Source organism: Erythranthe guttata, chromosome 9 (genome assembly GCF_056151865.1).
Source record: "Erythranthe guttata isolate IM_541 chromosome 9, IM_541, whole genome shotgun sequence".
Taxonomy (NCBI): Eukaryota; Viridiplantae; Streptophyta; class Magnoliopsida; order Lamiales; family Phrymaceae; genus Erythranthe; species Erythranthe guttata.
The window spans coordinates 1,204,722-1,220,466 of NC_142541.1; the positions used below are offsets into that span (position 1 = coordinate 1,204,722).

The 15,745-nt window shown below is 34.6% G+C and overlaps 4 protein-coding genes across 6 annotated transcripts in view; 2 read left to right on the plus strand and 2 right to left on the minus strand.

Annotated features, from left to right (window-relative positions):
* Positions 1-15,745, plus strand: part of LOC105974904 (uncharacterized) — a 62,273-nt gene that overhangs the window by 4,742 nt on the left and 41,786 nt on the right. The window lies entirely within an intron of this gene.
* On the plus strand, positions 550-4,694 carry LOC105974989 (Phox (PX) domain-containing protein). 2 transcript variants are annotated; one of them, XM_088823454.1, is made up of 6 exons: positions 553-673; positions 769-2,263; positions 2,351-3,343; positions 3,483-3,708; positions 3,827-3,969; positions 4,088-4,694. In XM_088823454.1, the coding sequence occupies exons 2-6, from the start codon at positions 779-781 to the stop codon at positions 4,394-4,396; spliced, it is 3,156 nt and encodes a 1,051-aa protein (XP_088679580.1). In that variant the 5' UTR covers positions 553-673; positions 769-778; the 3' UTR covers positions 4,397-4,694. The 2 variants fall into 2 exon arrangements, with proteins under 2 accessions (XP_012855606.2, XP_088679580.1); XM_013000152.2 differs by having other exon boundaries at positions 550-2,263.
* On the minus strand, positions 4,907-10,442 carry LOC105974991 (UDP-N-acetylglucosamine-N-acetylmuramyl-pyrophosphoryl-undecaprenol N-acetylglucosamine protein). 2 transcript variants are annotated; one of them, XM_013000153.2, is made up of 9 exons: positions 10,314-10,442; positions 6,930-7,377; positions 6,540-6,573; positions 6,287-6,448; positions 6,107-6,196; positions 5,931-5,996; positions 5,691-5,782; positions 5,550-5,597; positions 4,907-5,380 (listed from the first exon to the last, which is right to left on the minus strand). In XM_013000153.2, the coding sequence occupies exons 2-9, from the start codon at positions 7,325-7,327 to the stop codon at positions 5,263-5,265; spliced, it is 1,008 nt and encodes a 335-aa protein (XP_012855607.2). In that variant the 5' UTR covers positions 7,328-7,377; positions 10,314-10,442; the 3' UTR covers positions 4,907-5,262. The 2 variants fall into 2 exon arrangements, with proteins under 2 accessions (XP_012855607.2, XP_088679582.1); XM_088823456.1 differs by lacking the exon at positions 10,314-10,442 and having other exon boundaries at positions 6,930-8,182.
* Positions 11,048-14,011, minus strand: LOC105975078 (hypothetical protein). The gene is made up of 6 exons (XM_013000250.2): positions 13,373-14,011; positions 12,785-12,898; positions 12,455-12,535; positions 12,078-12,250; positions 11,854-11,950; positions 11,048-11,411 (listed from the first exon to the last, which is right to left on the minus strand). The coding sequence occupies exons 1-6, from the start codon at positions 13,610-13,612 to the stop codon at positions 11,301-11,303; spliced, it is 816 nt and encodes a 271-aa protein (XP_012855704.1). The 5' UTR covers positions 13,613-14,011; the 3' UTR covers positions 11,048-11,300.

Here is a 15,745-nt window from a genome sequence, read left to right on the forward strand (position 1 = left end):
GATGAACAACAATTGTATTAGACTATTAGTATTGCAATAATCATTTTTTCTAAGAGCATCTGAAAATAATTGGATCCTGTAATAAAATTTGGGTTAAATTACACCTACACCTCTAGAATATGCTAAAATAATTTTAAGGTCCCTGTAGTATTGATAATTACAATTACCGCTGAAACATTGTTAGAAACCCTAACGGAATAGTGCATTGGATAAGTTATTCCGTTTCTAACGGACAAATAGTTTCAGACAGTGGTGGAGACAACATAGAGTTAGAGGGTGACATGACTCCCCTGATATTTCTTAAATCCTTATTATTTTATATACGATTTATAAATTTTCGTCTATGGTAGCATTAACGGCCCTGCGGGAAACAAATATAGTGCATATCGGTCCCCAGGACATGAAATCTCGTTGCAGTAATTGTTTCAGAGGTGTGTCTGTAATTACCAATACTATAGGGACCTTAAATTTATTTTAGCATACCTCAGGGGGTGTAGGTGTAATTTATTCAAAAAAATTATATACAGTTTAGGCCTATGGAAACAAACCAAAATCGTGGTTTAGTTACAGCACGAGTTTAACAGCAATTCCTCCATTCGTCTCCAAGATCTGAAATACACCATTAATTCACACTCTCTCTCTCTTGTTTCTCTCACCTCGCGAATCACCAGAGGTACTGTTTTTTCTCAGTTTTTGGCTCTGATTTTTCCATGCTGAATTTTCTGGATGCCTTGATTGTATATCCGCAATCAAATTTCAAATTGTTAGGTCAAATGAGATGATAAAAGGGGAGGAGGGGGCTGAGGAGAAGCCAATCTCTGCGTTCGCCTCTCCGTCTGATCCGCCGGACGATCGAGAATCGGACGGTGGAGATGAGTTGTCGGACTACTCCTCTTGCGGAGGCGAATCGGAGTTCGATAGGTACTGTAGCGCCAACTCAGCTATGGGCACCCCTAGTTTTGGTGGCAGCTCATTTCATGAATCTGATTTCGGGTCGTTGAAAAGCTTCAAACTTGGGGCTGAAAACCCTAATTTGAAGAATTCTGGGGTCGAGAGGGTGTTGTACGGTTATCGGGGGGAATCCGAGGGTGGGAGTTGCTCCGGTAGGGGAGATGAGTTTTCGATTGATGGGAAGGATAAGGGGATGCTGAATTCGTCTTTGAGTAATGTTGATTTTGAAAGAAATTTTAGTTTCGAGAATAATTGGGGGAATAAGGATGTAATTGGGAATAGTGAGGGAAGTGCAACAGTCGCAGGCGATTTTCCGGATATTGGAGATGTTAGGAGTGTTGAGAGAGGGTTTGATGAGAGAGAAGAATTGGAAAATGATGGAGGTGAGTGTAGAAACTTATCAAATGAGGATGGAGCTTCGTCGAAGTATGAGCATTCGGATGGCGACGATTCGATGTTTGGATGTGGTAGTGATGATGAGAGGAATACTAACACGTACTTTGGGAAGAATTTACCTTTTCGTGGTGAAGAAAGTGTGAGAAAAGAAAATCAGTTGACTATGAATTCTGCTGTGGCCTTTGGTGCTGATGATTGGGATGATTTTCTTGAAGAAACCAGGGAAAATTCTATTGGTTCAATTGTTTGGGATGGAATTCGGGCTGAAAGACAGAATGGTATTGACTCTTTAAGCTACACTTCTGATAAGTCGGTTGCACATTCTAATATAATTTTCGAAGGACGAGAGAGTGAGGTTAGAAGTACTCCTGCAGCTTCTAATCAAGTTGGAGCTAGCTGTAAATCGGCGGAGACAAATGTGAGTGCTTTATCCACGAATTCAGCCAATGTTGTGAAACTCGATGTAGTATCTGAAGATGGGAAAGGTGTGCTTGCTTCAAACAATCAAGTCAGTGATATCGATGAATTGAATGAATATCTTGGATACAGCCCTGGTCACAATATATTTCAAATAAATGTGGATCCACTGAAAAAAGAAGCATCTGCAAATGAGTTATCGAGAACTGTTGGAACTGAATTAAAAATGGACACTCAAGACACGCCTAACAGTGAGGTCATGGCCATTCGTCAGGATATTCTATTAAGGAACGAGAATTTACACGAAACAAAATTAGAATCGGACCCTGTTTCTGAATCTGTGGAGAATCTCCATATTGTGGTTCCAGGAACAAGTAAAGAAGATAAAGAGGCCAAATTATTTGGCGACGCGTTAGTTGATACCACTACAAGTGACACAGCCAAGAAGAGATTTTATTCTGCATTTGATCAAATTGACGATCATTTTGTGCCGGTTAAGGTATGTTTTCTTCTGAATTTTTTTTCCATTATAACGTTGTTTGTGGAAAATACTCTTTAATTAAATCTTGTGTGATTTCTTGCGCAGACAAGGGATTTCGAGTTGAATGATTTGTATGACGAAATTGTTAATGATATGGAAGATATATTACTTGACTCGGTTGAGTCTCCCGTATCTAGGTTCAGCCATGGTTCCAAGATATACCAACGCCAATTTACTCGACCATCAAGAGATGGCGGCTCTAGTGCTTCTACATCTGGCACAGATCATGCTTATAACTGGATTGATCAACCTCTTAGAATCGATAAAATCGAGGTTGTGGGCACAAGGCAAAAGAAAGGGGAAGTTTCATTCAGTGAGCGACTAGTTGGAATCCAAAAATACACAGTGTACAAGATAAGAGTGTGGAGCGGTGAAGAACACTGGGAAGTGGAGCGTCGTTATCGTGATTTTAGTATTCTGTATTATCGATTGAAGAAACTATTTGCTGACCATGGTTGGACCCTTCCTTCACCCTGGTCTTCTGTCGAAAGAGAATCAAGAAAGCTTTTTGGTAATGCATCTCCAGATGTTGTTGCAGATAGAAAAGTTCTAATCGAAGAGTGTTTACAATCTGTTATCCACCCGAAATTTTCGTCCAGCTCACTCAATGCTCTCGTTTGTTTCCTTTCTTCATCAGAAGTCCCTGATTCTCTTGAATCTGATAAAAATGTAACACAGTCACCAGTTCTCAATAAAGGCCCACAGATGGAAAATCTTTCCTCATTGGGAAAGACCATTTCACTTGATGTTGAAATTCACCCTTTAAAACCAACCAAACAGATGCTAGATGCACAACATTATAGATGTGCAGGATGCTATAGAAATTTTGACGATGGAGTAACAAGAGTGCAGGAATTTGTACAGGCACTAGGATGGGGCAAACCTCGTCTTTGTGAATACAGTGGCCAGTTATTCTGCTCTTCGTGCCATAATAATGATACTGCTGTATTGCCTGCCAGAGTTCTGCATTATTGGGATTTTACTCGATATCCGGTATCCCAACTGGCTAAATCATTTTTGGATTCTATTAATGACCAGGTAATTGATATTTGATAATAGTTCTATCGAAACTCCAGATATGTTCAATACTTTGTTAATGAAGAATCAACAATGTAAAAGAATGCCCCACCAAGAAATTATATTCTAGAATGATTTACATAAGTTTGTTTTTTTGCAGCCAATGCTTTGTGTGAGTGCCGTTAATCCTTTCCTATTTTCAAAAGTCCCAACATTGCAGCACGTTGCAAATATCAGAAACAGAATAAGAGCAATGTTACCATATGTTCGTTGTCCATTTCGTAGATCCATCTATAAAGGTCTCGGATCTCGGAGATATCTTCTTGATAGCAATGATTTTTTTGCTCTAAAAGACCTCATCGATCTCTCCAAGGGGGTTTTTGCAGGTGATTTTATATGAAAATGTATTTGAATCTGCGTATATAAGCATAAGTATACGTTGTTTAGTTGAATTTAGCTCATTTTGATACATCATAACGTTTTTTTGCACTTCTTCCATTACAGCATTACCAGTCATGGTTGAAACCGTCTCTCGGAAAATTCTAGAACACATAACCGAACAGTGCCTTGTATGTTACGATGTTGGTATTCCCTGCAGTGCTCGACAAGACTGCAACACTCCACTTTATCTCATTTTTCCTTTCCAGGCAAGTGTGTACACTATTTTTTCCAGAATTATAGTGAAAAAAAAAAAAACCGAAAATAAATAAATAATAGAATGAAATAATATTCATTCATAGCTCCTAATTAAAACCGAATCAACAGGAAGGAGAGGTCGAAAAGTGCAGATCTTGTGAATCGGTTTTCCACAAGGATTGCTTCAAGAAACTAGCTACTTGTCCTTGTGGTACTCGTTTCAAGAAAGACGAGATGAAGCAGAGTTTGAATAATGAAATAAAACATAATAATGTTGATAGCAATTTGAATTTAACCGGAGGAACATCGGAACCCAGTAGTGGACTTCTTGCCGGCTTGTTCTCCAAGGTGGTTTCCGGTAGGTTCCAGAATCTCAGAAACGAGGAGTCGAAAGATAACGTTATTTTGATGGGTTCATTACCAAACACCTCCCTCTGAAACTTCATCGTATGGGCTTATTGAAGGTACTTGATGTTTTCACCTCCCGTTTCTTAATTCATACACTGTAATGTACTGTTTTGCTATATTGTCTCGAATTAGTCATCTACCAAGTGTATTCTTTTTGACCTAGTTGCAGTGTAGGTTTGATTTTCTCTGTATATACAATGTTTCAAAGTGTAAATGTATTTTTGTATGATGGATTTTGGCGATAAATGTTTTTGGCTAAGTTTGAGACGAAATGTTATTGTTTTTTCGGTGGTTTGAAATAAAAATTGCGAAACTGGGATCGATAAAATCGAGCATTCTTGACCTTTGCACTATTTATTGCTGTGTATAAGCACTTGAGCTTATAGTAACACGACCGATAACCATGTCTTTTTTTTTTTTTTGATAAGTCTTGAATGATTCTATTGGAAATTTAGCATCTTTATACGAATAATAGTTCCTCGAAAAATACCAAGCAAACTGACACAAAATATATAAGACGGAGTGACGAGTTCTACTTCTTAAATAGCGAAATTGCAGAATCGGAAGTTATTCGACATCAAGAAAGAGAAGTAGACAACCATGTCTGCAGAAAAACTTCAGTCTTTTTTTTTTTTTCTTTCTATGTATAGTTACAATTATGGGTATTAAATTAAAGAATGAGCAAAAGAGTATTGCTATCGAACAGTACATCTCTCGAAATGCAAATGAACGAGATTTCAAGAAATATTGCAAGAATCGAAACAATTATCTGTTAGTTTTTTTTCCGGCCATCGACAGAGATCGTCATTCATTGTTTCTCCTATACGAAAGTCGAATCGAGCAGAGAAACCTGGCCGTTTTTTTTTTTTTTGCCTTGAAAAGTATTTCAGCGAGCATTACTGAACACCTCTATATGTCCGAGGAAACCATTTCGACATCAAAAAATGCTTCGCCTTCATTATCAGCACGAAAATCCCGTAGCACGGTATGTGCATCAATGCCACAGTTGAATACCTGCAGATTTCAGATTTAAGAAAAGGCAGACATTAGTCGAGACTAAAAACGGAAACAGAGACACATTCGATATTTGTTTTTTCCAGAATCATGCAACTATTTTTTTTTATTCACGATCCAACCGTAAATAGACGTTATTTGAACCTTTCAGAATGTTAAGGCTGCTTACCATAGTGGAGCGTATGAAGACGATAAATCAAGAAAGGGATAAGGCCACCTGTTTCGGCAAAAAACAAATGGTGTTACTAATGCAGCATATTAAGTTTGTCGTTTGAATTAAAATCGATGGGAAAAAGATATGATTTCTTACCAAATTGAGACGCATGCGTGTAGGATCCACTGGAAAACAACATACGCCGAAGTCCACAGAAAAAAGTACCCGATTCGGAACCAAGGGAACCGCTGCAGGAGAGAGAGAGAGAGAGAGAGAGAGAGAGAGAGAGAGAGAGAGAGAGAGAGAGAGAGAGAGAGAGAGAGAGAGAGAGATGTTATGACAAGGGGACGATCGAATAGCGCACGTAAAATAAGCAGCGAAGTCTTTCCAACTTACCAAACTGTTTAAAGCAGTTTCTCCGAGCAGAAACACAGCGTTGATTGAGTGCATGTTTATAATCAACTGCAACAGAGTTTGTACATAATAATTAATAACGATAAAAAAACAAAGAAAAAAAGAACGAACATATACATGAAACGTTACGTCAAAAGACATAAAAAAAACATACTTACAAAATTCAAATTGTAATCTTTAATGGCAAGAAACGGAACGAGTATGAACCAGAACACCGTGTCTGTCAGCATTACTGCTCCAGCATTCATCTTGAAAAAACAATAATCAGAAAATTGTAAAAAAAAAAAACGAAAAATGATATTCTTCGGATCAGCATTTTTTCAAGGAGATTTAATTACCTGGAAAATGATTTGAAAAGCATAGGCGAAAAATCCAGCCTTTTTTCGTTCTTGATTGAGGTCCATCCCTTTTGTGGGCCCACCACCTTCAGCGTCGAAACGGTTATCACCGCCACTATTACTATATCGGTAGCATCCATTCATCGACAGAACCGATCCAAGCTACATTTTTTTTTTATCATTTTAATGTCAAAAATATTACTAAATACGAAATTAAGTACGAGTTCAAGGGTATATATGCATATATACTTACCCCAAAATAAATAGTGATCAGTGTAAAAGTCCACCTGCCAGAAAACAATACGAAACATCGGACATTAGTTGCAAGAAACGAATTGCGAAAAACTCCCTCGAGTTTTTTCAAATTACTAAACAACATTCTGTTTTTATTTTTATCAACATAAACTCCCACATTTTACGTTTTTCGATTATGCTCGTTAAACAATCCTTTAAAAAGAACAAAGGTACTCCCAAATAAAAGCAACACACTCACAATTCACTCTCTCGAGGCACATTATTTTTCGTTATAAAATCGTAATTGCATCATTTAAATCCAAAAATTACATAAAGGGGTCTATATGCAAAAAAAAACAAAATATTAGATAAATTAAAAGAAAAAGTAATCAAGAATTAGAATACTTACTGAGTGTAGAAGTAAAAGATGCCCCCACCATCAACGATAACATTCAAAATAAGCATTAGCAGAAGAACAACGAACGCGAAAACTCGAAATCCGAGCAGCCAAACAGGGTGTATGCTTCTAATACATGGCTTCCACACTTCGTCTTCGTACAAAACTCCCGGACATTCTTCTTCCTCCTCCTTTCGTTGCTGTTGGTTCTCCGTACTAACCGTTCCTCCCGATTTTTTTCGATACTCGTGTTTTGATATAAGAAGAGATGCAAAAACCAATGAAATTAATATCCATATTGAACATAGCAAGACCCTCCAATTCAGCCAATACGATGCGGTCGTTGTATCGACTGTCATTGCGGGCTGCCATGATTTCGTCGATCCTGTTATAAATGTCAAGAAACTCATCGCTGTTTTTTTTCTCTCTTCGATCTTCGTTTTAGTATTTCTGTCTTAATCTGAGTTTCGGAAAAAAAATCACAAATGAAAAAAAAAATGTCGTGGGGGTATGAAAAAAAATACGAAACAAGTTCGATAAGGCCTTATGTTTCTTTGAGGAAGATGAAGTAAGAAAGCGAACAAATTCCCGAGAAAAATCTACCGAAATAAAATTACAAATGAAAAGAAATGTTGTGGGGGTATAAAAAAACGAAACAAGTTCGATGAGGCCAATGAAGTGAGCTAGAAAGCGAATGAATTCGAAAAAAATTATCGATCGAAATAAAATTTCAGACAAGGTTACGAATAATTAAGGTGATCGATGTCCTAAGGAAACGAAAGAAACCAACGATTTCAAGAAATGGTGAAGAAATGTAATCGGCTTATACGATATCGAGAAAGCGGCGAATGCAGATAATCCAGACATGTTAATGCATCAATGTTCAAACAAGTTCTTGAAATGCATTAACAGTTATCTGAGATTCCAAACTTTCAGGTACAGAAAGATTGAATTATTAAATAAAATAAAATAATGTTTGTATATATATATATATATATATATTTATATAAATGAATTTAATGAGATTGGAAAAAGAATATAATAGCAATGTTATTAATTGTAAGCAAAGAAAAGGTTTGGAATACTTCAGGGGGGGAGAGAACAGTTGTACAGTGGAGAGATGTATAAGAAAGAGATGCTTTGCTTCTTACTTCTTACATATTAAACTTTATAACAATCTAGAGAGAGAAAGTGGAGAGAGAGAGAGAGAGAGAGAGAGAGAGAGAGAGAGGGGATAAAGAAAAGAATGGATGTGCTTTGAGCATAAGCTTTCTTTTTTTCTGTTGTCCCCATAAGATACTGTAATATAATAGGGACTAGTCTATAATTTAAAATATATATACATAAGTATTTTTTTTATTTCTTTTTTAAAATTAAAAAAAAATCCCATGCAGATAATATATAAATAAGAAATATTAATAAAAGACATGTTGTTGTACAATGTAGGACTTGTCACCTTTTGTTGTACAGTTATTATAGCAGCCTTGATTTAATTTTGAGTCTTTATATGTTTTTTAGACAGAAGAAAAAGAAGATGGTGGGGGTGGGGGTGGGGGTGGGGTAGGGTGGGGGGGGGGGGGTGGCTTTAGTGTTTGCTTATGTGGAATAAGTGTTGGATTGCTTGTAGATTCTGTAAATGAAGATGCAAAATTTATTATGCTTCTTGTTTTCTGTGAGCTTCCTTTAAAAGGAATAAAAGCAGCTGTAAAAAGGAATATTACAGTTTAAATTCTTAATATTAATCTTTTATTTTTTTATCCCTAGTTTAAAGAATAAAGCATCTTATTATTTTTATTTTTTTATTTTTATTTTTATGTTATTTTATAAGAAAATGATTTTATTTAATTATATTTGTTTTGAAAATGGAGAAATGCAAACTCGGTGGGCAGTTTGCATAAGACCACACTACTGAGTTGAGATTTTGGGTCAAAAATATATTTGAATGCATTTTTGACACATTGGCCCTCTTTCTTATGCAAAATTGTAAAAGTGGTCCAGCGTGAATGACAAGACATACAAAATTAAAAAAAAAATTTAAAAAAAAAATTAAAAAAATTAAAAAAATAAAGAATTTTTGCCTTCTTTTTACCCTTTTCTCTTTATCTCTCTCTCTCTCTTTTTAACTTCAAAATTTCTTGGATTTGGGAAGCATTGACCGACACGAAATTTGGGAAAATAAAATATTAGTATAATTAAAGAAAAACATTGAAAAAAATTATAATTTTTTTCTTTCTAATCCATTATTTGCATAATAATTTACTACTATGAAATAATATTGTATGAAAAAAAGAATACTCATATATATTCGAATCAGATGGGACAAATAAATAGGGAAAGATGACATGATTTTAGAGTATAGTCTGTTTTGGACATGAAATTAAACGTGATTAATTATTGTTAAGAAATCACATGATTTTGGACTAGTTTTTCTTCCTCGTCACATTCATAAACACTGTCGCAAGGTTATTTCATTATATTCTAATTTATAATAAAAAAAAAATTAATAATAATATAATAAACCATCAATTGTTCAAAATTAGTGGGAGAGAGGTTTATAGCACCACCACCGACAACTAGAGAAAAATATAATTTAATGTTTAAAAAATAAAAAAATAAAAAAAATATATGTGAAATTGTGATGAAGTGAGCCCCAAGTAAAGGGCCATATATTACGCGTTATACGCAACACCACTATCTATATATTACGCGTTAATTCACATTTGTGTCATAAGAATCAAATAATCTCGATATAACCGATTTTCTTCGACACCAATCCGAAAAAGATCGATATGCGAAGAGGTTCATCAATTCTAGTATTTTTTCGGATTTTTTGAAACAAAGTTCAAATTGATTTCATTTATTAAAAAAAAAAAAAAGTGTTAATTCTGATCTGATCGTTTGATATCGCCCACATAGAAGAACCATAAGAGCTATAGCTTGTTCCGACTTTCAAAACCTACTAATTCACACACACACACACACACACACACATTGAAAGGTGTACTTTGTTTGTTTGCTTAACAATAATTTGGCCTAAATTGAGGGAGCTGATGCTAAATAGCTAGAGCCTACCTACAACTACAAGTGGAATGCTATATTGGATTTATTTCATATCATATTTTATCATATGCTTTAAATACATTTACAAAATACAAAACAGATAACCCTAATAATATCTAATTATCAAAAAAATAAAAAAAACCCTAATAATATCTGGCCTTTACCACAACAAATAAGCCATAAGCTGTAAAAAAATCAGTTTTATTTCGTTTCATTTATTTAAACTCTAATTTCAATTTTTCTTAAAGAAATTGGATCATAATCATAGTTACATATGTGATCTTGATTTCCAGTTTGATTTCAATTTTCGAAAAATGGCTAATCTAATAAACATACCTGCCGCGATTCTTCGATTCAATCCAAACTGTCGTAAGAAATGCTCTCTTTCTTGCCTATATATGCCAGCATTAAAACCACATCAAACAAATACAAGCTTTCTAATAAATGAAAGAAACAACATACTGCAATTTATAAATGCAAGTAAAAGAAATTTAAATAAGAAAAAATCAAACCCTTGAAAAATTACGTAACGAAAGAGAGAGGTGAAGTTTGTTATAGTTGCATAATGCATGATCCAAGCAAATGAAACCAACACTCAACCACATTCCATAATTATACACTAAAACGGTGTAAATGAAACCTTGTTCAAGAAAGGTTGTAACAAGACACCACAGAAAATGAAATACCGATCTCTCGTTTTCATTCATCTATATCTATTCGGTTATATCCAATACGTATTCTGAATTTATGGGTTTCGGGTTTCGATTTTTGGGTTTCGGGTCCAAAATTATTGCAAGAAATATTAGTTTCTACACTTATAATGACAATTACAATATGCATAGAAATATTAGTTTTGTATCATGATTATAAACAAAATAACGATGTGACAACATATTAAACAAATTCTGCATAACTTCAAAAGAAACACGAACACAGTAAATGTCGTATACATAAGTCGAATTTTTAATCCAAGCAATTCTTTTAGATTGTAAACTACATACCTTCAATTAGTAGCATCTTCATCACCGAGAGATATCCAAATTTTGCTCCTGAAATTTCAGGAAACGTAATAGCAGGCAAAATTGAACACTTTGTATACATTCTCATAATGTCTATACATTTTCTATATTACAGTTCGGTCCGTTTATACATTGACTGTAAGAAACAAATTAAAAGTTCTGATCTTGGCTTCGAGCTAATCACTAATCAGACTCCTAACTACATTTCTTATACTAGGTCTTCACAGCTGGGCAAATTGGTAATTACCATAACAATTTTGGTAAAAAATACAGTACAATTTGATTGTTTAGTATGTCGTCTCTCTCAAATAGCATCACCGCTATCTCCGAATGTGGAGAGAGAAAAGGGGGCAATAGCCACATTGAACGTTTGAGCACCGACTTTATCGATATGCTTCATCTCAAAGTCGCCCTCCTATAAAACAATAAACAAATAAAGTGAAATTGTATCGAGTAAATTAGCAAGAACACTAATCAATGATAGAGAAGGATCTCACATACATTAGGGTCTTGTTTGGTTGGTACGATGAACCATGATTAATTAATAAATTACGTCTTATTTGAAGTTCGTTTATTGCAGTCACTTGTAGGGGCTGGCCCGCAATTAGGAAAAAAAATGAGCTCTTCTCTTGGTTTATACTTGGATTCTAATAATAACGCATAAAATTGTCGTGGAAGCCAAACGAGGCCTAGGGGTACCCAAAAATATGTTTGCATGTCTAAAAGCTTCAGAGATTCATTTAAATAGTAAATATGTGATTGATGATTGCTCGATGATATATAATTCGAAGAGCAAGAAAATTAATCATTTAGCAAATTAAAAATGATTAATCATATGTGTAATTCACTAATCTCACCATTCTCCCACTCGACGTGCTCAGTGGACAAGCAGATGAATACTCGAAACCAGTTTTGGGAAGTATAACTGGTTGCTCACCAATAACTCCAACACCCCTGGAATAAAATAAAAAATTAGTAACTCGATAAACAAAAGTTATCAATTAATCGAAAGCAACGGTGAAAAAATATTGTAGTCTGTATATGACATATAAAAAGGTAAAAAAAAAAATCGACTACTTACTGGACACTTTCGGTTTTCCCATTGGCATCGGTTATGATCCAGTGCCTTCTTAGAAGTTGTACAGGGCGATCGGAGTTGTTAGTGACTCTGATCCTATACGCGAAAAAATAAAGCCCTTTCGAGGGTTGACTTCTTCCTTCAATGTATACACTCCTAACTTGAACTCTAATCCCCTGAAAAAAAAGAGCAATAATATAATCCAAAATATTATAACTATACGTTTCGATTACGGTTTATAATGGTTTCAGGAGAAGAATCGAGAATACTAAATATGAGGAAAGATTCTTTTTTAGCCAAATAGTTAGCTCTAGCGGGATTCAATTAGAACAGTGCTTAATTTAAAATGTCAATTAGTTGATTTACGATGGTTGTAGTACCAAGGTCGTTGCATCACTTGAGCACTTCAAAAGAGAGTACGGAGAAATTTCCTTTAACTCGTCACGGATCTTAGCTGCATCCTGAAATTACAAACAAATGAACAACAAAAAAGGACTTCAACAAACAGCCTTTTAATTAATCGGAAAAGAAAGCATCAGACAAATCGGTTATGCATTCACACAAGCATAAGTCATCGTATATTTTTATGAGGCATAACTTTTAACTCTTTGTTTATCCAATTAGTCGGTAACTTTTAAAAGTGAAGTATCTGGAAAACGAGATTATTTGATTCATCGTAACCTTAAAAAAATCAATAGAAAAAGGCATACCTCAAATTTCTCATGTGCAATGGCCTCTTTCAATAATCTCCGAAGCCGCAAAACTGGCTCCTCTTCCTCAAATAGCTTCAATGAATCACGAAGCCTAGCAGCTTCCCTGTAATCCTAACAAAATAACCAACATAATAAATGTCAATCTCAAATCAACCAACCAACCTAAACCGACCAACACGTGTAAGAAAACATTCGGTGTAAATGGCCACCAAAAAAATTATGTGCTCGTTTTCTCCAAATTTTAGATACCCGTGATATAGACTCATGCCAAACTCTATGCCAATTTTTGGGCTCATTGATTCACGTCGGCCATAATGCTATATAACTAACTTCAATCAAAACATCGTACAGTTTATTACAAGACCATAGTTGTATTCACTAATAGCAACAGTCTAAGACAACAGTTAAACTCCAAAAACACACAAACATGTCCACAGACACCACTGTCGGCACACTCGACGACTGTAAACTACATATCCTAAGACAATTATGAGTGGGGACTTTCGTCGAACACTTAAACTGCATCAAACTAACAAATAAAAAAATTCTTTTACGAAACAATTACGAGAAAAAAAAAAAGCGCACCTCAGATTTCGCAGCAACTTCCAGCTGCTGCTTCAACAAAGCATACGTCTCTGATCTAGAAATCGAAGAACCCCGGCTCGAGTCTTGAACCGGACCGGAACCCGAACCCGAACCGCCCGGTACGCTGCAAGCAACGATTCGATTCACCCTCAAATTACAGTCTTTAACGACGCTACTGAGCCGACCCGGAAACGACAGCGCGTTGACATTCGTAACAATCTTCAAATTCAAACAGTGCATTTTGCAAAGAGACTGAAAACCCTTCTCCTCTTTCTTGGATAAATTTCAGAAGGGTTTCTTCGGGGGTTTTGTTTACTTCATCCCTACGATTGGTCAATCAATTGGGATTTGTTGATAGCGAGGATTTTCACATTTTCAGTGGTTTGAAGCCATTTGAGAGAGGTGGAGGAATGTGAGGTGAAAACGAAGGAGATTTTTGCGGTTTAATGGAGGGAGAGTTGACACGTGCTGGAATACCCTGTTTTAATTATATACAAATGCAGTTTTTTTAGGGTTTATTGCATTTTAACACCCCTTATATTTTATATAATTGTTAAGAAACCCCTCATGTTATTGTGTTAGGAAAACACTCCTTATATTCAATTTGTTTTAGCAAACTACCCCTAAAATTTCACATATAAGAGGATTGTGTGCTAACAAATTGCATTATAAAGGGGTTTTAAGAATTTTTTGCAATAAACTTTTTTTTTTAAATTTAAATTGTTTTGATTTTATTTTTTTCACAAAGGAACTCACAGCCACTAATGTACTCTAGTTATATCTAGGTTTCATGAGATAGACTACAAAGCACTACAAAAAGTGTAAACTGCTCTGAACGTGTCATATCTGACGAGTTTGATTTAGAAAATGTTGTCAAGAAGAATTGAACCCGAGTCGTTAGACGTCGAGTTCTCTTTTATTCACATATTAGACCATATATGCGGACAATTTTTTGTTTAATCAAACGTAGATTAAATAAATGTACATTTCAATCAAATTTACATTTTTATTAGCACTATTTATGTCAATCAACCTCGTCATACATTATTATTCTAGTGTGGTTTACATCTAGCTAGGAGGAATGTGTTTTACTCAGAAGGAAGATCGTCTGATTTATAAGGTATTGCACGAGAACAAAATTCGCACTACACTTTCAGTGACGGTTGGTTCTTATCCATAAATGCATGTATAGAAACTATAAAGCATGAATAAGATAGCTTTTAAGAGGCCATTTTATTTATATTGATAATTGAAGGACATAAGAAGTACTCCCTCTGTTCCATAATATCTGTCTCTTTTGAGAATTGTTTTTGTTCCATATTATCTGTCACTTTACAATTCCAATACTGCATTAATTGCTTATTTTTCAATTTTATCCTTATTAACTCTATAGCACTCTTCCTGCATTAATTAATAAACAAGGGTATTTTGGTCCATCAATATCTATTTTCCTAAAATCAAGACATATTTATTGAGATTCTTAAGATTTGTGCCAATGTGAAAAAGACACCTATTTAGGAACGGTTGGAGTAATTTGTAATCTTCACTAATAATTTCATTTTTATACACTAAAATTAATTTAATTCATGAAATTGTTTAGGCAAAAAAGCATTATCAATAGTAGGGTGGATCACCAAATTTTAGGTTTAATATCAAGTACCAATATAACACTATTTTGATGTATGATTGGTAAATGCTACTCTTTCATTCATTATCTAGCTAATTCCCAATTAAATTAAATGTTCATTTTCCATTCATGTACTTGACAACTAATAATTTTAGCCCAACAATGAATTGAAATACACCGGTGATATATGATGCACCATATTCATATAGGTATAATCTCATACATTCATGTGTGAATATGTGTTCAGTCGATAGTTATTTATATAAATTTATAATACAAAATACAAGATACTTTTTATCAGATATAGTATCTCTTCAACCATATAACCACACAACTATTACCCCTAAAAAATATTAAATTGAAATATTTAAGCCTGACAATTTGAATTCATCCAGATTTTGAACGAAAATAGGGATGATATAAGAAAGAAAAAAAAAAAGATTTAGTGGACAAAGTGGTTTTAACTTAAAATTTAAGATGGACGTCCTAGTGCAAAAAAAAAAAAAAAAAATTGTTGGTGACAGATTATTATAAAATGGGTAAATTGCACATCACCCCCTAAAAATTTCTAATTTTTTCACTTTACCCCTCAAAATATTAAAAAGTGAATGCCCCCTTCAAAATGTTATTTTTGTTGCACATTGCTCCATAACAAAAATTCGATGGATTATTCATCCTAATTGAGTATTTTTATTGCTTCTTGCCCATTTGTATGTTATTTTTGTTGCACATTGCCCCTTTAAAGT